This window comes from Cololabis saira, chromosome 2 (genome assembly GCF_033807715.1).
Source record: "Cololabis saira isolate AMF1-May2022 chromosome 2, fColSai1.1, whole genome shotgun sequence".
Classification (NCBI taxonomy): Eukaryota; Metazoa; Chordata; class Actinopteri; order Beloniformes; family Belonidae; genus Cololabis; species Cololabis saira.
In genome coordinates this window covers 18,244,457-18,268,695 of record NC_084588.1, presented here as the reverse complement: position 1 = coordinate 18,268,695, position 24,239 = coordinate 18,244,457, and the positions used below count along the sequence as shown (strand labels likewise).

The 24,239-nt window shown below is 41.7% G+C and overlaps 1 protein-coding gene across 11 annotated transcripts in view; it reads left to right on the top strand.

The window, feature by feature from the left end:
• neo1a (neogenin 1a) overlaps window positions 1-24,239 on the top strand; it is a 187,395-nt gene that overhangs the window by 90,513 nt on the left and 72,643 nt on the right. For all 11 annotated transcript variants that reach the window (XM_061739309.1, XM_061739294.1, XM_061739288.1 and 8 more), the window contains exons 3-4: window positions 14,444-14,719; window positions 17,867-18,017. In XM_061739309.1, coding sequence (XP_061595293.1) covers window positions 14,444-14,719; window positions 17,867-18,017 — 427 coding nt within the window. The remainder of the gene's footprint in view (window positions 1-14,443; window positions 14,720-17,866; window positions 18,018-24,239) is intronic.

Below are 24,239 nucleotides of genomic sequence, written 5' to 3'. Positions count from 1 at the left end.
AGCCACACACTAGAGAGCCACAAAAAACTACTCATGAATACCATTGGTGGTCTTACAGTGAAGTTTGCTCAAACCTGGAAAATTTAACTCAGTACCTGCAGATTTTTTGCTCAAAAGGCGCAGATTACATAATAATCATGATCTGCAATAACGGTTAATGCCACGCAATACCAATCCCATAAATAAAATAACTCATCTAGTGGTGTGTTTTCATTGATGTGGAGTGTGGAGCACTTTCCAGCGTTTTACTGTGATGACCAACAAACTTGTCACCGTTTTATGTCGGCTTCATTAAACACTTTTTAAAAGTCAGTTGATATCTGTGAATATTTATCAGATGATTCTGATCACCAGCTGATCAGTTTCACAAGCTGCATATACCTGCTGAAGTAACTGACACAGGAATGCACAGAATTTAAAGGGTTTGTATAAAAGAACGGTACATTTTCTTGAAATGATTCGCCATCATCTTTCAGTGGTTTCAAACGAGGTGGCTGATTTTGCTCGGATGAACTCAGTGTAACATCTGTTCTGTCTGAAGCTGATGTTCTGCAGATGGACTGAAGTAATTGCTAATGCCACATTGTCAGGCTATGCAGGTGTTCCAGAGATGTGCTGCATCCTTTTCCATTAGTGTTAAATGTCTAATTAGACTAACGTCATTGTGTCTTTGTCTACTTTCCATGCTTGACAAGATCATTTTCAACACATTTTATTCATGCAGTGGTGGAAGAAAAAAAGAATCCAAATATTGTTTAAAAAAACGTCAGATATTTGAACAGTTTTAATCACGATTGAGATGTTTACGTGGTTTCTTTCCTCACTATCTTCATTCAGATAGGACTCTTTCCCTCCTGCAGCCTCCTCAGTATGAAAGGTATGCCTTCGTGGTAATTGATGTCTGTGTTTGCTGCTGTTTATTCAGTCGGTATTATACATGACATTTGCCTTTGCTTCAGACGCGGCTAATGAACTTTGAAAGTGTGTGGTGTCTTATGTCAACACTGAGAGATGGGTACTCGTCACCGCCTCAGATCCTTCAGGGAAATATGTGCAGCTGTGCTTTGTTTTGTTACAGAAGCTCACTGGAGCATCAAAAAGGTGTTTACTTGAAAGCAGAAAAGAGGAGAAGATGATAAATGCTTTTTGAGTTCTTAGTTGTTGACTTGGCCAAACTGTTGTCTTTTGTTTTTGCTGCTACTTAAAAAAAAAACAATAAACTAATAAGCTTTGGATTAATGGTTGCAGTTCTTACGGCAATATTTTTTTAATTAGATCAAATTTCGATTATCTAGCACTTAGCATATCTGGTTTTGACATTGTCTTTGCCAAATGACCTTTTTTTTTTTTTTTACATTTTAAACCTGTAGTGTTTGTTGACAATGTGATTATTGTGTTTTGATTTAAAAGTCATCACATAAGGTGATGAAGGGGGAAGGAGACTTGCTAAGTGGTGTTAATTTGCCTCTCCATCACGCCCTTGACGAGGTAAACGATGATGAATGTCCCCGGCCATGTCGCCCCGCGCTGCATCTGCGTCTTCAGAAACATCTGCTGCCTGCAAGCCGCCGCTCTCCGCCCACAGACCTGTATGCACAACCTCACAAACACTGGCTGCTGTCTTCTGGAGATAAATATCAGTAGTAGTTCATAGAGAAATGAACGTGTGTGCCTGTGTTGGGAATAGAAGCTTTCCTGGGATGAAAGGGACCATACGTGACGCAGCCGTGCGGCGGATGTTGCCGCGTGGTGCGGAGCTGAGCGGCTCAACGGATGAGGACAAAACTGCCATTATAAAGGAGCTTGTAAAGTTGGTGAGAAGTTGTACGTCTAAGTGATGGCTCACAGCTATGATGTCTGGAGGAGTTGCAGCTCGGCTGTCGCCGCTCTACCACACACCAGCTCGCTGTTACATCACTTCAGTGTTCTCATTCGCTGTGGGAATAAAACCGAGGAAGAAAAGGCCCGCGGAGCTCGCTCAGACAGACTGTCCTGGTTTCCAGCTCTGCCGATTGTGTCTGCACAGGATTTCAGCACCATGATATTACACAATCCATGCAGGTGTTTTCCATGTAGCAGCTCCAAATTGAAATACCGCCTCACTCCTAATCTCACTTACGCAGGGAAGGTTTTTGTTCCTCCTTCACTTCATCTGGGTGTAATTTGAAGCAGACAACAGCACACAGTGTAGAGCATTACTGACTCATGTTGAAGGAAAAGCCTGCTCAGGGCTTTTTGTTTTTTTGGACGACATTCACGTTTACCTCCTGAAGGAGAAGTGGAAAAGGAGAGAGCTGCGTGCAAAATGGTGCGCTCTTTCATCACTGTGACATTGGTCAACATTTAGTTTTTCTTTTTTCAAAAAATAGACATCCTTGAGTGTTTTGTTTTTCTGTGGAGAAGAGTTTTGACTGACTAACTACTGCTGAGGTCTTCCTTTTTTTTTTGTGGCTTCAGGCGACTCTTGAGTTTACTCGTTTATTCTGCCCGGCTCCCCTTTCTGCCCCTCGCTCCATCATTTCTGCCGGGGAAGATGCTCCCACTTTCGTGAAGCCTCGTCCTCCATCCATTTAATTTCCCTTCCAGCTGCACTCGCAGGGCTGGAGCATAAACAGAGCAACAGGGCGGCCGATAGCATCTTCAGATGTGCCAGCAACATCGGCAGATAAGAACCAGCAGCAGCATGTCCTTCTTCAGTAAACAGAGCTCCGTGAAATGTGTGTTGGGAAGAAGATGGAGAAGGGGAGGAGGGAGGGGAATGAGAGGAGACAGCACAATAGGAGTGAGGGGTCTGAAAAATGAGAGGACAAAACCTGGATGGTGCTGGAGGGAGGGCAAAGGCCAGAGGGAGGGAATGTGAGGAGGTTATCACTTTACCTCATATCTGTGTGTCCATCAACAGCAGGACAGGGGTGTGTTGGGTTTGTTTATCGAGATGGCCAGTCGAGCCTCGATGGAGGGATCCTTTATTGCAACTGTGTGGGGTGTTGCTAGCAGCCCTGAGGAAGCAAGCACTTGACTAAACATGTGAGGAAAGGTCAGCAGTCGTTGCTCTTTGTTGCTCTCATCTTTGGCTTGATTGACAAGCCCTTTATTACCCCTAAAGGTGACTCCCCTGACACCGAGGGCCGCCCTGTTGAGCTCCGCTCCCCCCTTCAGTCTTTTGCTAAGGAATTGAGGAAGGTTAGACGGAGAGAGCGTGCAGGGATACATAAACGTAGGCCCAGCACATTTATCTGCGCTCGGGCAATGGGAGCAACCGCTCCCACTGTTTCCCTTGGCAACGACCTCTGACGAAGGTTAGTCTCAAAATGAGCCAAGATTGAGCTAAACTCCCAGAGATAAAATAAGACATCTTAACAGGATTAAAGTTCCTAATGCAATCAGCATTGTTTCAGCTACAACTCAATTACCTGTAATGAAAAAGGTCTCTCTTTACTCGGTACTCTGAGGTGTTAAACGGTTTACACTCCCTCTGAACGCCATGTTAGACAGCTTCAAGAACACCGCCCCCATCCACCTTCCCATGCCAGATAAAAGGGCCTGTGTTCACCATCTCCAAGCCAACCTCACTCTTTCCAACGTGCTTAACGGCAAACACTTTGGGATTTATTTCCTAACTTAACTAAGGTGACTTTCCCACATCATTATATTATGGGGAAAGGTGTGATTGTCACGTATTCAGAGAATGCAGCTGCATTGGGGCGCGTGACGAGTCTGAGTCATCTCAGCCTCTATTATAGACGATAGTCCTGTTATATATCGCACCAACAAATGATGCCCCATAAAGGGGTAAGGCTGGATCTGGACATATGAACAACACCTGGCTCCCATGGCACCAGTTCAGGCCCGTAACAAGACTCCTGTCATCATGAGTCTTTTGTTTTTTTCCACTTCATAATTGAGACGGTGTCACTGTATTTCCATGGCTGCGTGAGGCAGAGCCTCAAATATACGTAGCATGCCAGCGCATCGATTGTGATGGAGATATTCAAAAATGTAATCCACACAAACCTTTTCATAATCAGCCACTTTGACTCTGGATACTTCCCGACTGCATACGCATGCGATGCACTTTTGCATCATGCAAAAGTCAGGCGGCTTTGTGGGTTTTTCAGCTTGACGGTGTCGCCTCAAATCAAGTACAGCAAGTCAGGGACTCGCCCACGAAGACGGCTGCAATAATTGACCACATCTGCCACAGTTGCAGCCGCAGTTTTGCAAATATTTGCACCTTTGTGACTGCATTTACTACAGTGACAGAGACAACAAGCACAAACCACCTGCCAGTGTCTCAACAGGTGTAACGTTCAGTGCTTGGTTTAAAATAATAAAATAAAATCTGCCTCTGTAAACTAGAAAACATTATTCTCCTCCCTTTTGTTATGCAGTCATGCTGTGAGTGTGAATAATATTTTCTCCATTGTGAGCACATCATATGGATATTTGTAGTGCACTGAATGCTACAGCTGCATTAATGTGTTTTTATTGTAAAACCTTTGTTACAACTACACTGGACATCCGCAATACTCGGGTAAATTCTTTTGTCACTATACGTCCTTCCCTGACTCTCAAAGCTTATACCATAGCATGACCAGAATATAACACACACCGTCGTTAATCGGGTTGTAAACAACGAGGTTGTCATTGGTGTCAGCTGTTATGCACCCAAAGGCTGTATTTAATAAAGAACATGTGCAGAAGGAGAGGCTTTGTGAGAGCTATCTGCAGTAAAGGTTATATCCAGTGGAGTTTTCCGCCTGTTTTATCACTGGAGAACACCGACGGCCGTGTGACATGTGTTTACACTGGTGTAAAATGCATGAAACCTTTTTCTGACGTGGATTTGAAACACTAATGAGGATTGGGATTGTTTTAGATGTAAAAGGGGAAATGGCCTGATGTAAGCATAGTCTGAAATGGCGAAAGTCTTTTTCGTTCTGTCCTCTCAAATCTTGGAGTTTCCAGCTTTCTGCTTTTGTGAAAGAGCAAAACCACAACCCAAAAAATGAAACAAAGATTACCCTGAAATAACAAAAGTAGCCATGACTGGTTAAGGATGGGATGATAACACATTTAGTTTTGGCTTTTGTACAGAAAGAAAAGGTATTTTCCAAAACATCCTATAAAATGATGAGCTCTGTCACAGAAGATGTTTTTGTTCATTTATAATTTATTGCCTTTTGTCACCGATTCTGTTCATAACCTTTTATGGACAAAATTTCTAGGCGAGGGATGGGGAGGGTCTGGTTTGGTAAGGATTCACTCTCTGCTTTTTATGATGTTGTGGCCCTTTTGGGTTTATCAAACCATGATCCTCAGCTTTCCTCTGAGCGGTTCACAACCAAGTGGGAAACAGCGGGGATCACAGTCAGCACCTCCAAATCTGAGACCAGGGTTCTCTGCCCAAAAGGGGTCGAAAGCCCTCTCTTGGTTCGGTGGATCGGTGCTGCCTCAGGTGGGGGAGTTTACGTATCTTGGGGTCTTGTTCACTAGTGAGGAGAGAATGGAGCGGGAGATTGGCAGGCGGATCGGTGCAGCGTCTGCATCGGTCTGGGTGTGGTGAAGAGAGTGGAGCCGCAAGGCAGGGCTTGCTGTTTACTGGTCGATCCACGTTCCTACCCTCACCTGGGGTCATGAGCTGTGGGTGATGACCTAAAGAACAAGATTGTGGATACAAGCGGCTGAAATGAGTTTCCTCCGTAGGGCGTCTGGACTCTCAGTCATCTGGGAGGGACTCTGAATAGTCACTGCTCCTCCACGTGGAGGAGAGCCGGTCGTTCCTGCATCTGGGGAGGATTCCCCCTGGATTCCTCCCTCAGGTGTTTCAGGCATTTCCAACTGGGAGGAAGCCCCATGGAGGACCCAGGACACGCTGGAGAGATTACATCTCTTGGCTGGCCTGGAAATTACCCTGTATCCCCCCTAGAGGAGCTGGAGGAGGAGGCGGGGGGAGGGAAGTCTGGGCCTCTCCACGGATGTGGATGGATGGATGGATGGATGGGTGGGTGGAGATAAGTCATTTGACATACTGACACAAAAATGTATCTATTTGCAAAAATAAATAAAGTTATGTATGTATATTATATAAGTTGAAACAAACCAATTGATAAACCAAATCTTTGCACTCAAATTTTCTGTTTCCATGGCAACTGACCCAGCCCTGCCATGTTGCCTGCGTCCATCCATCAGCGTCCGTGTCTCTCCGTACCTCCAACAGGTAATCGGGAGCAGGGCCAGCAGCCTCTTTTTTATGTTTCCTCTTCATCTCTGTCCACCACAGACAGAAGAGTTTCTCAGCAATCAAGCAAGCAACTGGTCACCGTTGGTGCCCTGAAATGATGCGCAGGCTTTCCGCTGACATTTGTTTGGAAACAAACCTTTCACAGTGATTTTCCTCTAAAGTTCATGTTGCGTCGTCTCTCAGCCTGGGCGAAGTTGAGAAAACAAAGAAAGAAATCATCGCCTCGGCTGCACTCTGAAGTGCAGCTGTGCTCTGCGGCCGGTCCGCTAATTGTCGTAAATGTTTAGAAGGGCATTCTTTGTTCACCATCTGGTTTGCATGCGCGATGGTGTAGCGGTTCAACGTGTCCCTCCCCTGCCTACAGGTTTTTTCCGAGATGTTTAGGCCTGTAGAATTACCAAAACACACTGAGATCAGCCAGTTGGCTTTAGATCAGTGCTTTGATCACACTCTCCAGTTGGCTTCTGTTTACATCTTTTCGCTCAGCGGTGAGCTCTGTATTTTGTTACTACGCCATTTTTGCACGCCGACTGTTAGTTAATGTTTTTACTTTGCTCTTTTCAAACACTATTCCAGGTCACAGTACTTTTTTTTTTTTTTTCCTGTCATCATCAGAACCCGGGAGACATTCATGGAGCCCTGTAGTTAAACCACAGATCCGTGGATGACTCCGGCATGACAACATCTGTCGCTTCCTGTGATGTGTAAACAAAACATCCCAGGCCTCTCAGTAAGGGAGTCCATATGTCTGTCTGGTAGCCGTTGTCATGCTTGACAGTGTGCCGCTCACAACTACCGAGTCATCTCTAAATCACGGCGCTGCATGTGTCCGTCAGCTGATGGGGTACAGAAGTGAGCAGCTTTGTTGGTAGCGCTGCTGTAGTTTGATGTGGACCTTGTTTCATGCCTATCGCCGTATCAGTCGCTCACGCTCCCCCAGCCTGAACTGGGTGGATGGCACAGTCGGGCTTGTGCGTGTCATCATCTCCTCAGCACGTCAGGCCTCATACATGATGAATCCTCTCAGCGACTTCATTATTAGATCAGAACATTAATTAATGAATACTGTTTTTGTTTTTGTCAATCACGGCCGCCCCCCCAACACTCATCAACCCCTGACAGGATGAAGGATTGTTGCCGCTCTTCCCCCCATAGAGAGGGCGTAGAACTTCAGCAAACATTATCTATTTGTTTTTTTTTTATCTCTGGCACTGACAGTTTCCAAATCCCAACGCATTCTTGACTTTTTTTTTCTTCTTTTCTCAGCAGTAAAGCAACTTACTGTTTTCTTTCTCCCTCAGTGGTGGGTTTTTTTAATTTAATTTTTTTTAAATGCATTGTGTATACTTTTGTTCTCGTTATATCTCAACCCTAAATGTGCTATATGCAAACTTTTTAATAAGAGGTTTTCTTCGTAAATGCTTAAATTTGCCCCATTTTGGACCACATCTGATAATCACAGTAAACAAAAAAAAGCAAAAACAATCTCTGTCTTGGCATAGAAAATAAAGAGCTCATGGCTGAGGTTTCCATTTAATGTGCTCGGCCGCTTTAGGAACGTCACCAAAGCGCCACTCCAAGATAAACTTCACAAGCAGCGTTGCAAGGAAAAGCATGTTTCCTTTGTATCGTAGCAGCGTAAGTGTCTTTCATGGAGATTGATTTGAGGACGGCAACGTTGTGGTCTGATTGTTTAGAAGCTGTGGGTTTGAGTGTGCGAGAGGAGGTTTTGCCTTTGAATCCAATTTGATGAACAGATGAAACGGAGGGAAAATATGAGTTATCAGTCTATTATGTATGTTTATTGCTCACCATCTTCCAGAGTGCAGCGCAGCCGTCTATACGCTGGCTTCTGAGCGTATATACAAACATTATTAATCTATTATTGATAATACGCAGCCAGGCCTTTACCATGTGGAAATAGTTTACTGCGCTGAACTCTTTGCGTCTTTGAGACCACATTTTATTCCAGTCTTAAACTGGATCCTTGAGGTTTCCTAAAGTAAAGTCTTTCAAAGTGTACATTTACCACAATAGAAGCTTTAAACAAAACTGCGATGGCATCGTGGGCAGTTTATTGATCATATTTGTTCACTGAGACAGTACTTGGTGGTTTTGGATTATATATGCCTTCGTAGACTTTTACGCACAACATGGAAGTAGTTAGTTCCAGTCCAAAGTGAAGCTAATGTAGAATTAGAATAAAGTGACCACCATTAATGGAAAAAATACAAAAAGAAGCTTTTGTAACGAAATGCTCAGTCTGTTCTTCTCTCCGCTGGTTCATATAGTGTCTTCTTTTAATGAACAGACACATCAAGTTTCTAATATCTCTCTCGTTTGTGTGTAGTCAGGATAAAGCAGGCTAACCTTTTCTTAACCGACGTAACCAACAACTATTCATGGTTCCAATCTGTGGCTGCCAGCGAAGCCGAAGATGAATTTGCAGTTTTGTTGAAGGCCTGCAAGAACCGGCTGACAGGAAAAGCCCAATGTAAAGGAGCTGAAAGCAGGCGGACCAGCTTTGCTCTGTAAATCGATTCTCTTCGCATCCATGTAATACGGTTAACAAAGGAGCAAAGCTACGACTGTAAGTCGACCAAACTGTGCATGTAAATGCAGCTGTGCATTTGAACAGCCGCATTTAGAGAAAATCCGAGATGGAGACGGCTAAAAACTAAAGTCGATGCTTCAAACAGGAGCTTACAAACTAAACGATGACATCACCAAGGCTACGTCCCCTTCTGCTAAGTCCATGATATATTCACGCTGTCTGAGAGGCCGAGCTGTTGCACATGAGAAGTGGGAATGCGGTGGAATAACGCAGATTAAACGATGTCGACACATTTAAAAACTTTTCAAAATTCATTTTTCCTATTGTGTCGACAAAATCGAAAGCTTCACGAAGTCACGGATCCTCCAGTTGCTCTTGTAATGGATCACTAGATGAGTGGAGTCTCGCCGTTAGCCCGTCAATCACAGCTCGTCTTCACAGCTGGCTGAATCCTCCTCCGCTGTTTGTAGTAATAATGTTCATGAATTACATGGACTTCGCTGAAGCGAGTCCTTCATTGAGTGGTGTCTGTGGGGCCGGTTGGCTAAATGGCACGAATCTCCTTTGGAGCTGTGAAACTTTCAGTTAGGGAATGAAATTATGCTCCAGCTGGCCTTAAACATCCTCCAAACTGGATGAAGAAAAGTAGATGCAGGGCAGAAGGATTTTTATAGGAGGGCAGTGTTTTCACAGTTTCCTCTCACACTGAATACGGCCATTTTTTATTGTATTTGGCTCATTTTTAAAAATCAAACAAGCACATCAGAGGACTAACCAATCAGAGTGGAGACGACTGGAGGACGCGATGAGAGGGGCTGGATTGAGGCGGTTTGGACACACGAAGAGGAGGGATGGTAAATACAGCTGTAGAAGGATGCTGGAGCTGGCAGGCGGGGGAAAAGAGGAGGTTTCTGGATGTGGTGAAAGGGGATATGCAGTTGGTTGGTGTGACAGAGGGAGATGCAGCAGGCGGATGATATGCTGAGGAAACCCTAAAGGGAAAAGCCTGAGGAGGCAGACGGAAGAGAAATCCCCTTGATTGAATGTCTCCACACTTCACCGGTGTACTCTTCATCAGGAGTTCGCTGAGTCTGTTTGTGTCATTCTACCAAATACACCAACCGAGGAGCTGGGATTGAATATCTTTGTGTGTACATGTTCCCAAACTGACAAAAATGTGTTTATTATGGGGGATAAAAATAGCCTTGCAGCCTTTGGACGGTCGTATAATTCATATACACTCATCCACATTTGTTGCAGTCACTGCGTCTAGGAATTATTTTGACAAGAAGGGTTTTAATTTACTTTTCGAGTGTACCCACTTTCCATCAGCCTGAGTTGTGTACTTCAATTTCAGGTATTGATTCTCCACATTTCCCAGAATGACTTTCAGCAGTCCCCAGAGAATGGGCATGAATTTGTTGAATTCAGAGAGGAGAAAGAGAGCAAAGTAGCGGAAATAAGGGCGCGATAAGAGTCTCATTCTAGTCTGCTGGTCTCGCTGGTGATTTATTTCTGCCCTTATTGTTCCTGCTTGCTAAATGTCAAATCCAGGAAAAGGACACTTAAGAGATTCAATGCTGATCAGCTGAGCCTCTGCAATTTGAAATGAATTTTAGTTGTGCTTTAATGATCTTTAAACAATGTCACATGCTCTACATTAATCTGGGTTATGAATTCAGACGTCCAGTATCCCCCACTGACAATCTTACTTTGTTTTACACACATTAGGAAGGGTTTTGCAGCTTGTGTCAGTTCCCCCACGCCTCCCACTCAAACAAGTTAACATGTGCTGTTGGGTGCCACAATTCAGGGTTTATTGTGTTTGGTTTTAGGGGTTATGAGATCTTTTTTCATCATCTGCTGCAATAAAGATTTGAAGCTTGAATAATTTCAGACTTATTCTGTAGATGAGTTTGATGGTTTTGAGTGTTAGAGTTGAAGAATATTGGCAAATATCTACATAAAAAGCATCAATAAATGAATCGGTGCAAGCAAAACCGCATGTTTCATTTTCCTCTGATTACTCTATTAGAGTGAATTATATGCTAATAGCAGCGGATGAATTAAAAGTTAAGTCTGCCTCCAAAACAGTGTGAAAATGTCCCTTTCAGATGATCTCAGGTTTTATCTTTTGGTGTCTCATTGGCTTGGAAAATTTGAGCTCACTGCAAAGCAATATGTGTCTGCTTTTCATGTGATGGATTTTGTTTCTTTTTCCAGCAGAAAACCGGTTACTTTATGCCGCCAGTTCAGACACGGCATGTTGTCAGACCGAAGCCAAAGTGGTTTTTCAGACGTGTCGATAATACAGTTCAGTGGAAAAGTAATAAAACATTAATAAGAAGACATTTTACTGCATTTGGACATTTCCAGCATCCCTGGATGTGACGTAGTTGATCATTGTGAAGCCACCAGAATCTGCTTCTTTTGGAATTTGGTATTTTTGCTGTAACACTACTTCCTCAATAATCATTACTGCATTACAGGAGGACTTTTCCTCTGAATAATCATCTGAATGATCATCCACAGCCTCCTTCCTCTCACTATTTTCGCAGCAGCGGTAGCGGCAGTCGCAATAATTTATCCAAAAATTAAAGATGTTCCCGTCCATCATTGTTTTGAAGAGAAGGAGGAGAGGAGAGTTCTTTTATCAAAAGAAAAAACACAGTTCAATGGCAACACAGCGGCACCTTGTCGCAATTTCAGGATTGATGCTTTTGTTTTGCAGAAAAGTGTGATGGAAACGGAAACCCACCTAGTCACTGGTTGGGTTGAACCTCGGGGGGGAATCCTTAAAGCCTCCTGCATATTCAATTAAGCTGCTCATTGTTATTCAATACCTGAATTTAATTAAGAATAGTCAGAATCCCACTGTGATTTAAGTGTGTGTGTGTGTGTGTGTGTGTGTGTGTGTGTGTGTGTGTGTGTGTGTGTGCGTGTGTGTGTGAGTGACGGTGCTCTGAGTTGTTATGCTGGCTGGTTGCTCTTCAGCTCATCTATATCAAGTGATGGACACGCTCGTCCTTTTAAAATTCATAGAATTGTAAGTTCTGCTGGAGATGTCAAGCTAATGATGAAGGTTATGAGTGTAACTGACCACTAATTACATATCGGGAATTAGTTGACGACTCGTGCTGTTTAGCACAAACAGAGGAGCTGCTTTCTGCCAGAGCTCGCTCCATCCTTGTATTTTGGCCTCCGAGACGTTATTGCTGCTGGAACGATGGCTGTCTGATAATGAGGGTTGAGGCTGGCGGTACAGCACTTCTGCTCAATAGATGCTGCTGAGCAAGGATGTGGAAAATGAAGCTCCCACCCAGTCGATTTAAATGGAGATTTGTAATTAATTGGAATCGATGGCGTCAGTTGACACTCTCGGCTTCCCATCTGCAGCGCCTCGCCTTGACCCGTATTTAATGCATTTAGCACACACACACACCGCGTAAACACACACATACATATTCACGACGTCATAACTATCCATTCCAACACTTCATTACGACGGGCCGCTGCTGGATGACACGGTTGAGTCGCCTCTCGGTGAGCTGATTGATCCTCAGACGGGAGAGCTGGTGTGCTCAGGTCTGGGATGAGGTGGAGCGGAGGACGGCAGACCGGGTCAGAACGGGCTCACACCAGTTGAGACGGCATCGTGACGGAACAATCCGAGAAGGTCCAGTGTGTCTGGAAGCGTCATCTCTCACCTGCGTCGTGTCTTTGCTTTGCTTTGCCTCGTCTCAGAGTTGCTGATATTTTCACCATTTTCAGATACTAAATCAAGTGTAATCTAATGTTGTTTTGTATGTTTGTGTGTTAAATGAGTCATAATTAGAGTTTAAGAATGACAGTATATTAATATTTCATTTAAGGGAGCAGGAAATTGAAAGAAACTGTTATTACAGTATTTCATTTTTCTGAAACGACGCGAGTAACCTGAATAGATCCTCATGTTTTATAGAAGCGGTCCCTCTAGATGACGGCGGCCAAGGTGAACCATCTAATGAGCTACCGTGGATGTTTGCACCCGGCCGCTCCTCTTAGTAGTCTGGTCTTTTCTTCGCTTATTTGTTTCTGTTGGGTTAATAAAATGGAATAGATTTAATTCAGTGTGTCAAAGAACCCCCGAGATCAAAGTAAACTGTGTTACGCAAGAAAGACATTTGTCACAGTTACGCCAAGGAAAATGAGATTGGTCCAAGTTTATATCAGCAATAATAATAAAAAAGGTGTTGGCATGAAGTGTTTGAGGTCATTTGCATTGTAGGACATGGATTGTTCTCTCTCTCGCTCTCTCTCTCACATGCACACACACTTTGATGCTACTGAAACAATATCTGATGCAGCCTATTGTCACTTCTTATCATGCATTCAATAGCAAACATATTCACACGAATTAATAACGTCCCAGTTTTTGAAAGCTTTTCTTACAGATTAATTAAATCTTTGTGTAAACTGATTACTCAACCCGACCTACAGCCGTTAATCATTAACAGATATTTGATTCACTGGAGAGCGTCAGTGACTGTAATCTAAATAATTCATTTTGATTCTCTTCCCTCTTCTTTGGAGTGATTATACAGCCGGTGATTGGCAGCTCTGGCACAAAAATATCAGCTCTGGCATCAGTTAAGTCCATATTAGCTGAACTGCTGTGCTGAGATACGCTCAGAGGAGCGGCGCACGTCCACCTGGGCAGGGAGAGAGGCCTTATCTGAAAGTGTGGTTCACCCTGGAGCCAGACTTGGCAGGGGCTTTGGGGAGATGTCTGTTGCAAGAAGGGCGAGGGGTAAGATGCCAAATCATCTCCGAGCGATTCCTTCAGCATCACTTCCTGCATAAAAGCACACTCATGGAAGACAAACTTGCATTCACTGAAGGATGTGGACAATTTAAGTGCAGCATTTCCCCCTTTCATCCTCGGGCACATGTAGTTTTATGCAGTCATTTCTCTTTCACATGCATGTTGCCAAGGAGACGACCACAGTCAGCCCAAAAACTCAAGAGGCCCTTCACAGTAATAACACAGCATGAGTTTCCGTCTGTGGTAGATTGAGTGGCCTCCTTACTTTTGTTGATGATGTTGTTGTTGTTGTTGGAAAAACTGAAATAGAAACAAAGTAAGAAGACCTCTCTTTTCATCGCTAATAAAGCCAAGAATGTAAGTCGCACTTTACACATTCTGAGGTCTTTTTAATTGAAGTCATTGTTTGCACTCGTTTCAAAAGCAACCCACTGGTGTTGGTTTCAGATCGATGGCCTCAAACGAAGGAAATAATTATTTTGCATTGAGATGAAAGTCACGATACAGCAAAACAAACAGCCTGTGGATCCAGCCTTTTTTAATTAGTGCCATGTGTCTCCTGCTTTGCGTGGCAAATGAACATCCACCATCGAGGATAAATGAATGTGCTGCACAAGCGTGCACGTGTCTGTGTGTGTGTTGGTAGTTGTGTTTGTTTGGGGACTTGAGCGGTGAAGAGTTTTGGTGAAGCAGGTGTTGACTTTTTGGCCCCTGCACACAAGCTGTTATTTTAAATCTCTCTTTCTTTTTTTTTTTGTATCAACTCTGACCTGCTTGTTACACTCTTGACTTTTAAATCGGTTACTGGTATTTTACATTTCCCCCTTCGGATGTTTTTCAGGGACGCCCAAGTTCGCCAGCCAGCCGTCACCCGCCACCGTGCATCTAGGAGACAGTCAGGTCATGTCCTGCGAGGTCAACGTGGATCCGCTGCCGTTTACCCGCTGGGAGAAAGACCGACAGCCGCTGGAGCTGAGCAGCAGGTTGATCCAGCTCCCCAGTGGAGCTCTGGTCTTCAGCAACGCCTCGGAGGCCGACGCCGGCCTCTACCGGTGTCTGGTGGAGAGTGTGGGCTCCTCCAAGACGAGCGACGAGGCTCAGCTGCAGACGGTGCCAGGTAAGTTTCTGCAACAAAAGGAAATACTTTACATCCTCTTTCATTACACATAAAGGGCCACTGTTGATCCTTTGGCACAGTAAATTGAAATGAATAAATATATGTATATATATATATATATATATATATATATATATATATATATATATATATATATATATATATTATAGTTTATTAATCAGAATCAGGTTTATTTGGCCTCCGGTTGTTTTGCTCACTGTACAGTAAATGGACAAATGATGGCTCTTATTTACATATATACAATTAAAAGAGAGGTGCAGCAGTATGAGGTAGACATGGTTATTGAAAGGTGCATTGTTGCATATGATTGAGGTTATTATTATTATTGCACAGTGATTGATTACTCTGGGACTCTGAGTGAGTGAGTGTGATATATACATATATATAAATATATATATATATATGTGTGTGTGTGTGTGTGTGTGTGTGTGTGTGTGTGTGTGTGTATATACATATATATATATATATATATATATATATATATATATATATATATATACACACACACGTGATGACACTGGACTATACATATATATATATATATATATATATATATATATATATATATATATATATATATATATATATATATATATATATATATATATATATATATATATATATATATATATGTATGTATGTATATACACACACACACACATATATATAAATATATATATATATGTGTGTGTGTGTGTATATACATACATATATATATATATATATATATATATATATATATATATATATATATATATAGTCCAGTGTATCATGTATATACATATATATATATTTTGTGTATACACATATATGTGTAATATGTGTGTATGTATATATATATATATATATATATATATACACATATATGTGTAATATGTGTGTGTGTGTGTATATATATATATATATATATATATATATACATATATATATATATATATATATATATATATATATATATATATATATATATATATATATATATATATATATATATATGACCGGGGTGACCGTCCGGCCTTGACTTCTGTTTGGACAACTGGTTTTAAATCACATTAAAACTATTTAAAAATAATGCTTGCCCTATTGGGCATACTTTCAAACTTGTTTTAGATTTATTGACAAAGTTATGGAACATTTGTACACACATTTCAATCATAATACACAAACTAATCTTGTCCGAATATGTTCATTGTCTGAATTATCATCTGGGGTGACCATGAAAAAAATACAATTGAGGGACTTTTATATTGACAATCATCTCAAAGAGGATGTTGCATCAGCCAGTTACTCCATGAGGGTCCCAGAGAGACAACCTGCAGGTCAGTAGTCTCTCTCTCCTTTACAAATAAATCCTCTTTCTAACTGCTGCAGTGTATACGTCACATTTTGATATCATGTGGGGTGACCACCCTAAAACTGTAAATAATTCGTTTTACTTGCAAATCTATATTTTGAAGGTAAATTTGTTAGTGATATGTGGTGAGAAGTAGCTAGCTTAGATCATATAGCTAACTGTTAGCCTGTTATATTTGATTAAACTTGATTAAACTAAACTTTGATTAAACGTTGGGGTAACCAACAAATGGCAATTCTGTATCAAATTCAAAATTGAATGTCTATCAGTTTTGGTTCAAATATAAATTATTGGTATAGCATGCATAAGTGGATACACCTTGTACACATTTTAAATCAGTTTTATGAATTTTAGAGTAAGTAAGAGGGTGACACTGCCATTATGGATAGAATGTATTTAAAAATGGTTTTCAAAAAATGAAAGGAAAAATGTGTCTATCTTTCTTGAACAGTTAATTTAATTACTGATACTTATTAAAATATAAATTTTGTTATGGAAATCTATTAATTTTGAGATAAATGGTTGCCCCAAATGACGGTTTAAAGGTTTAAAAACACTAAAATACCTTTGTTTGAAGTTTTCACATACATGTATGTGTACACTACATTTCAAATGTTTGGAAAATGGCCAAAAATATCTATTTTAAGTATTTTAAAAATGGGCTACTCAAAGGCCTTATACGTCTTTGACCCATACACACATATATGTGTAATATGTGTATATATATATATATATATATATATATATATATATATATATATATATATATATATATATATATATATATATATATATATATATATATATAGTCCAGTGTATCATGTATTTACATATATGTATGTGTGTGTGTGTATATAGTCCAGTGTATCATGTATTTACAGAGATGCATGGTGCTCTCTTAAGGGTTACTTATTACCTTTTAACATGAAGAGACCTGCCTGAGAAGGGTGAGAAATGGTGGGATGCTAAAAGGAGCGGGTTAATTCCCGGTGGAGCCATCGGTAACGCAACAGTAACTCAGTTGTAGCACAAAAGGACGCTGAATTCCTCTGTGGCAGGGTCTCGTCTCGCCGCTCCTGAACTTTTATTTACGGAGTTGTTAAGCGGCAGACTCCTACCAGCACAAAGGAGATATTGGAGCCCATAAATCAGCTTTCAACAAGGACCCAGTGGGGGTCTTCATCCTCGCTACGCTTCTCCTGAGGATATCTGTTGGAGTGGCAAATATTTGGGTGCATGCAGGAGGAAAACTCATAAAGCTGTCTGAGGAAATTGAAGGAAAATGAGTTTGGATGGAACCAGATGTCGAAGCTACATAAATGCATTTATTGCTGAAAAGAAGCAGCAAATCAGCCCGAGATCAGTTTAGCTCGCGTATTTCCAGCAGGAGGCCATAAATGAAAGTTTCATAAACAAGTGAAGCCATTGAGCTTTGTGGATTTGTGATCTAAATAAAATGCAAGGAATAAATGATAAAAATGGCTCTTTAATGAAGACTTGTTTTACGTGCTGGATTACCATGCCCTCCGGCTATCTCAGGATGTAATTCAGGCAAATACAACTCGGATGGAGCACTTTGAACCCCGAGACATTATTCAACCGAACCTCCTTGGTCTGGTTGTAAGAAGTTGCCGCCTCTCGCACATGGCTTCTTTTAGAAGTTTTCTAGGATTTACGGCACCTGTAACTTAATTGGTTGAACTTAACTCATCGCACTTTTAACCTCAGCTTCAACCTCTGCCTTTTTCTTTCTTTCTTTCCTCCCATCTAAGAAACCGGAGAAGAGAGGAAGCTGGAGTTCCTGGTGCAGCCTCTCTCTGTGGCCAAGGTTGCAGGTTCCAGCGTGTTGCTGCCGTGTGTGGCCTCTGGTTTCCCCGTGCCGCACATCCGTTGGATGTTTGGAGACAAGCTGCTGGAGGAAAGGTATGAGCGTGAACCCGGGCTCCGGGGCGGTTTCTAACATCTACTGTTTACTGTTCTGAGCAATGATGCGGATGATTATCTGCATTTCTGAAGGTTTAACTTCTCTTAAAGCAGTGATTCTTAGGGTCTCCTGCCGGTATGTTTTACACCTGATATCAAATGAGTCGATCACCATCAGTATGTTGTCGAAGTCTGTGCAAGTCTGTTAATGATCTGCTCATTTGAATCAGTTGTGTTGGAGCAAAAATCAGCATAGTTTCCATATATACGGTATTTTCAATAAATCCTAGGGCTGGGCGATATGGACCAAAAGTCATATCTTGATATTTTCTAGCTGAATGGCGATACTCGATATATATCGATATTTTTTCTGTGCCATAATTGGGGTTTCCCCCAAAGCATTATAGCATAGCATCTCTGTTAGCATCTCTGTTAGCTTCATTTTTTTTCTGAGGCAAACCCTTAAAAAAACAGTCAGATTTAATACAAAGCCTCGTGCCAAATGTCACACAGGTTCCTTTATTAACAGAGGTCTGCACAATATCAAAATGTATAAAACAAATGAAATAAAAATAAACTGCCTGCATATATAGAATAAAAATGCTTCTTGAATAAAATAAAACAAATATCCATTTCCTGCATAACAATTAAATTAAAATACACTGTGCAATTAATACAATGTAGACAGTAACAGGCAGACAGTTGCAAATAGTGCAAATAACAAAACATTTGTGCAAATCTCAAAACATTCAATTCAATTTGTCACAAAATAAGCTATATCAAAATCATTAAAAAATATATATATATATATTTTTTTTAATAATCGATATAAACGATATTGTCTTGTACCATATCGCGTTTGAAAATATATCGATATATATTAAAATCTTGATATATCGCCCAGTCCTACTAAATCCTATCCCATTCAGGCCAAAGTGTTAATGCTTTACTGCCTCTGCTGTCAAGAGAAGCTCAGGGGGAGACGTGGATGGTACCGATGGAGCCGCTTCATTCGGGAGGCGGGGCCGCCGGGTCGCCAGCCGCGGGGACGCTCACAAATAAATAGCCAAGACAGACCGTCACAGCACCCGTGCTCTCACTCCTCTGGCTCTCATTAGCTCAGGCAGGACACTGCAGAGTCCTCGGAGAGAACTGCACTTGACGTGGGAAACTTGATTCGTACCAATTAAGAGAGCACTTTGTTTACCTGACGCCAGCGCGCCAGTCCCCTAGCATATTAACGCTGCAACTTGTGGGGTCGACAGAAAATTGCTGAGGAAAAGGCTCAATTTTCTAAATCCAGCTCCCGAGGGATTTATACTTCACGCGATATTGAATATAAGGTCATCACATTGTTATCCACACGGCTCCAGCGTGGTGTGAGTGAGAATGTCATTAGCCCACCGAGTCGGTGGTTCAAAGCAACAACTGCACATCTCAAGTTAAATGTCTTTAATGGCTGTGGAAATGTCTGAGTGTTCTGACCTCCGAGGAGAGCCGACTGAAATGCTACTTATTAATCTACCTTGTATTAATTAGAAAAATAATATCTAGCGAGAGCAACCCCCCCCCCCATACCCAACCCTCGGGTATCTCTGTAAGTAATTAACAAGCATGCTGAACAATCGGGGAAGTCTCTGTGTTGTTGAAGAGCAGCCCGGAGCTCCTGCCTGCAGAGCACAACCTGGCTGTGTGGCAAATACATTTGCAGCTCCGTTCTTTAATTCTGCGACGTACAGCGGCGACAATTAAAAAAAGAGTCGCAGTGGAATTTCCCCTTTTTCTGCTTGAAAGTCTCCCTCCCCTCTCAGGCATTGCACGGGAGAAAGAAAAGCTGCCGTCAATTAAAAGTTGGGCCACGCGGTGGAAGGCGGGTGCACAGGGAATCCGTAAAGAGTCTTTAATTGGTCTTTGGTGCAGAACACAAACCTTGAAAGCGAAGGCGCTGGAACTGTATACACGAGATGAAAGTTAATAAAAATGCGCAAGCTTGCAGGCTGCAGGGTGACTCACCGGGTGTTGGTTTTGTCACGTTAAACTTCTGCCGTTGATGTTTCAACTTGTGCCTCTTGTTGTCTTTCTGTTTCTGACTTTGAATTTGGAGGACGGGATGGTTGGGTGTCTACCTCTGTTCAGCATTTCGTTGCCCGTCACTAGACTTACTGACTGGAAGAGTGAGAGTAAACTTGATTGTACAGCAGAGGGAAATCCGTCTTTGCCACACAAGTGCTTAAAGCGTAAATATACAAAAGAAGAAAAACAATTAAATATTTTAAGTGTGAATTGTTTGAGTAATGAAGACACAGCAAAGTAAACAATGTTTAACGGAGGGAAAAGCTTTAGCCTCTTGGTGTTTGTTGCTCTGTTCTGTGTTTGGCAGCCGGTCACATTTGTGGATATTTGAAGAAAAAGATGGAAGAGCCAAAGAAAAGACGACAAGTTCTGTTTGTCTGTTGGCTTCGGTTCAGTTTGTTGAGTAGCGGCTGACTGAAGAGGAGGGCGAGCTTTGACCTGAAGTGTTGAACACCAAATCACGCCAGATTTGGTGTTACCGTCTCATTTATTCAAAGTTGATGGACAGTGATTGAACGACAGCTCTTAACATGCCGAGCCATTTCCAGGTAGCGGAGCGAGCTTCGGCTGCTCTTCTTATATTCTCAGATTTTCATAAATTTTTTTCTTATAACTTGATTTGCTGGTAAGGCTTTTGTAAAACAAGAGTTTGCTCTGTATGTCAAATAAAACTACACCAGTGTGAAGCAGCATATTACGCTGCTGATGTAGGGACAATACGTCAAATTACACGCCCACACAGGTTATGTTATGTTTCGTGGATAACTCCCAACTCACCTTCCCTCCCCTCAACTCACCTTCAGACCCCAAGTGACAAATAACACGCCTTACGTTTACATTACCAACACGCGTCAAACAAGCATTGATCATCCAGCGATATTAGTGGGATCCAATCTAAAAATGCCTTCAGTTCTGGTCATTTAAGTCAAATGTCTCAAATGTCATGTCAATCAAATTGATGATTAATCCCTCCGAGTCATTCAGATCTGATGTACATAAATGTCTTTTTAAGCCTTTCAGCAGATTCAAGATGGACTAAATATATTTTCAATGCTCAAAAACATAAAAGAAAAGTAAGATTTTACACAAACACAATATTATTTCTTTAAAGTGTTTTTTTTTCCTAAATTGATGTTTTGTCGGGGGGTTTTCTGAGACTGAGAAGTAAAATATTTGAATGGAATTTCAGGTTTGCCAGAAAACCATCAGTTTTTTTATTCTTTTATTTATATTTTGTAATTGCTTATCCCTTCATGCATGCGTCATATTTCCCACAATGCATCAAGAAAAATAGTGCACTCAGGTTACTCTAGCTTTCAAGTGACACTACTCACACATGTCCTCCTGCTCTGCTGGCCTGTATCCATGGATACCAGGATGGTGTGTTTTTTTACAGCCTGTTAGACAAATATTGCTGATCTTGTTTTGTGTTACTTTCCCATGTTGGCGGTTCGTAGTCCCACATGTTGTCTGGACTCCCCTCCACCGGACATGTAGATCTCCAAGCGCAGAGAACCTGCCGTCACGGGTGCATCAGTAAACACTTTAGCAGGTTATCCACAGTTCAAATGATCTTAACGTGGAGAAGAGCATGAATGTCAGGCCGAGGGCAATGGTCACTTAGAAAGGGGGGGATGCTGCCTGTCATGTCAGGCTGCATAACATACCCTGATGTAGATGGGCTTCTGTGATTGATTCCACTATGGTAGTTTCCATGGTTACGCAGAGGATGAGCTTTTGTCACACCTGTTGCTCTTTATTCGTCGGGTCAGTATTTTCTTAGATAAATTAATCTTTATTGCATTAAACAGGCTCTAAACTCACAGCATCAGTATCTTGAATGAGGTTTTTTCTGTTTGAGAATCCATCACTCTGTGACTTCCACCGCGGTGTCCAGTTTTTCTGTTACTCGTCATCTTGATTCTCGGATTCATTCAAGTCTGTACTCCCGAGGACGTCACGCTCAGCATTTATTTAGATTAGCCTCAGCACTTCTGTGAGAGAATGTGCACCACTTCAAGCCGTTGGATCAATATGTATTCTTAACAAATTCCCCTCGTGTCATTGATAGCATCCCCCAGTACCTGCATACACAGAGGAGCCAGCCTTTGGATTTCTCACACACACTGGAACTGATGACACTCGTGAAAAGGACAGTCCTCTTTTGTTCCTGGAAGTATCACTCTATCACCTAATAGAAATTCCCCAGCAATCAATAAAAATGGATGAATTATGCATGTCGGCTAGCAGCGGGGAATTGACACGGCATGTAAATCAACTCTCCTCCAAAGCCTCAAACTCATCTGTTACCTCTCCTGCTCGTCTTTGAGCACTCATTTAAATATGATTGTGTATATTGCATTTACTTGTGTATAAAGAGAGGAGCTCGGCGCGCCAGATTTGTTTGCAGATGGACCGTACTGCAGCCCTCGCATATGTCGCGCATACAAACACTCCTTCCAGCCTACTCACTTGGCTCTTTGCAGGTGAGGAAATGTGGACAAACACAGTCTCATATAAATGCAGAGCCACATTTCTGTTCAAGGGAAGACTTTATTTTATTGCGCTATCTTGGGAGAGCAGAGCGAGACAAAGAAAATGAAACACAGCTCATTATTCCATCGCTCATGCCCCTTTATATTACTGTTTAACTGCAACAAATATCCAAAATGGGGCTATAAATCCACATTGTACTAATGTTGAAAATCATCAAACTGGATTGTCTATTAGTAAAAGTAAATAAAACCTGGAAAAGAGTTTGCACCTTCTGCTTTTCTTTTTTTTCCTTCCCTCATTGTTCATTCTGGCAGCTTGTTGAAGCAGAAATGGGGGTAGATCATATAAGGACGCACAGTGAATGTTTATTTTTTTATGACAAGCAAACATTGAATCCTCTTTGAGACGACATCTGCAGGTAAAGATATACAACACCAAATAAGTCATTTAATTCAACAAATCAGCAACAGATTTGCTCATCTTTACCATAGAGAGTCGGCACAACCCAAGCGAGCATCTTTAGCAGAAATATTTGCACATTATAAGAGACCAGTGTCTAGATGGCAGAAAGTTAAACTCAAATGTAATCATTTTTGTGGATTTGCAGGTGTGATAGGTTTTTATTTTTCTTCCATGTAATGACGACTACTCGTATAGTTTAGCAGATTCCATTCTGTTTCCAGGCGTTTTGCTTGTTGAAATGTGCTGAAAGAAGTTGGGGATTTCCATGAGGTGAACTTGTATTTCATGCATGTTCTGGTTATATGATTAATGACGTTATTGTCATACACAATTTTAGCATTTTTCAGCTAAAGCGATGTGGAGTTCAAACCGCCGGCTCCTTAATGAAGGTCTGAAGAAGCCCAAACTGAAAAATCGCTTCTGCTGCTCTTGAAGACAAAGCCCGTCTGAACAAAGACCATTTCCTTTTTAACCTCCATCTTTAGCAATCATCTATAATTTTCTGCTTTTTAAAATGAAATCAAAATGTGACACTCAACTTTTAACAAGCTGCCTTAACCACTCTATCAACCATTCATTTTTATTTTTTGATGATCCTTCTGCAGCAATTTTCTGACATTCTGCACTCTTCTTTCCGCTCTTTGTATGTTATTTTCAAACTGCATAGAAAATGGCACTAAAAATGTGTGTCATGAAACAGAACCTTTCAGGCTCTCGGGATCTGAAAATAGACACAGCGCCACTGCTGATGGCAGCGCTGTTATTCCTCCGTCCAGACCGGAGCTGAGGATTGTGGTCAGGGCTCTTTGTGGCCTCGTGCTGGACCTCTCCAGAAACATCCAGTGACGGAGGTCCAGCTGGTGCAGATGTCCTTAGTAAGAATAGTTTCAGCTGCAAATACGACGACAGGGTTGAAGAATACCACATAGTTGTGTACTTAGTTTGTTACCAAGCAGGTAAAAATTCTGATTTATCCTTCTGCGTGTCAGAATGTGAGTCGAGACATAAACTCCCTTTTCGTTATCTGTCAGTTTACAAGATGACACAATAACTGCAAGGCTGCCGATGATTAAACTTGGAGTAGAGGTTTTGCTCAACAAAAGAATTGTCCTTGGGCGCTCATCTTCATCTCTGACAGCTCCTAAAGTGTAAATGTAGAGGCAGAAGAACAAAAACACTTAAATAATGGTT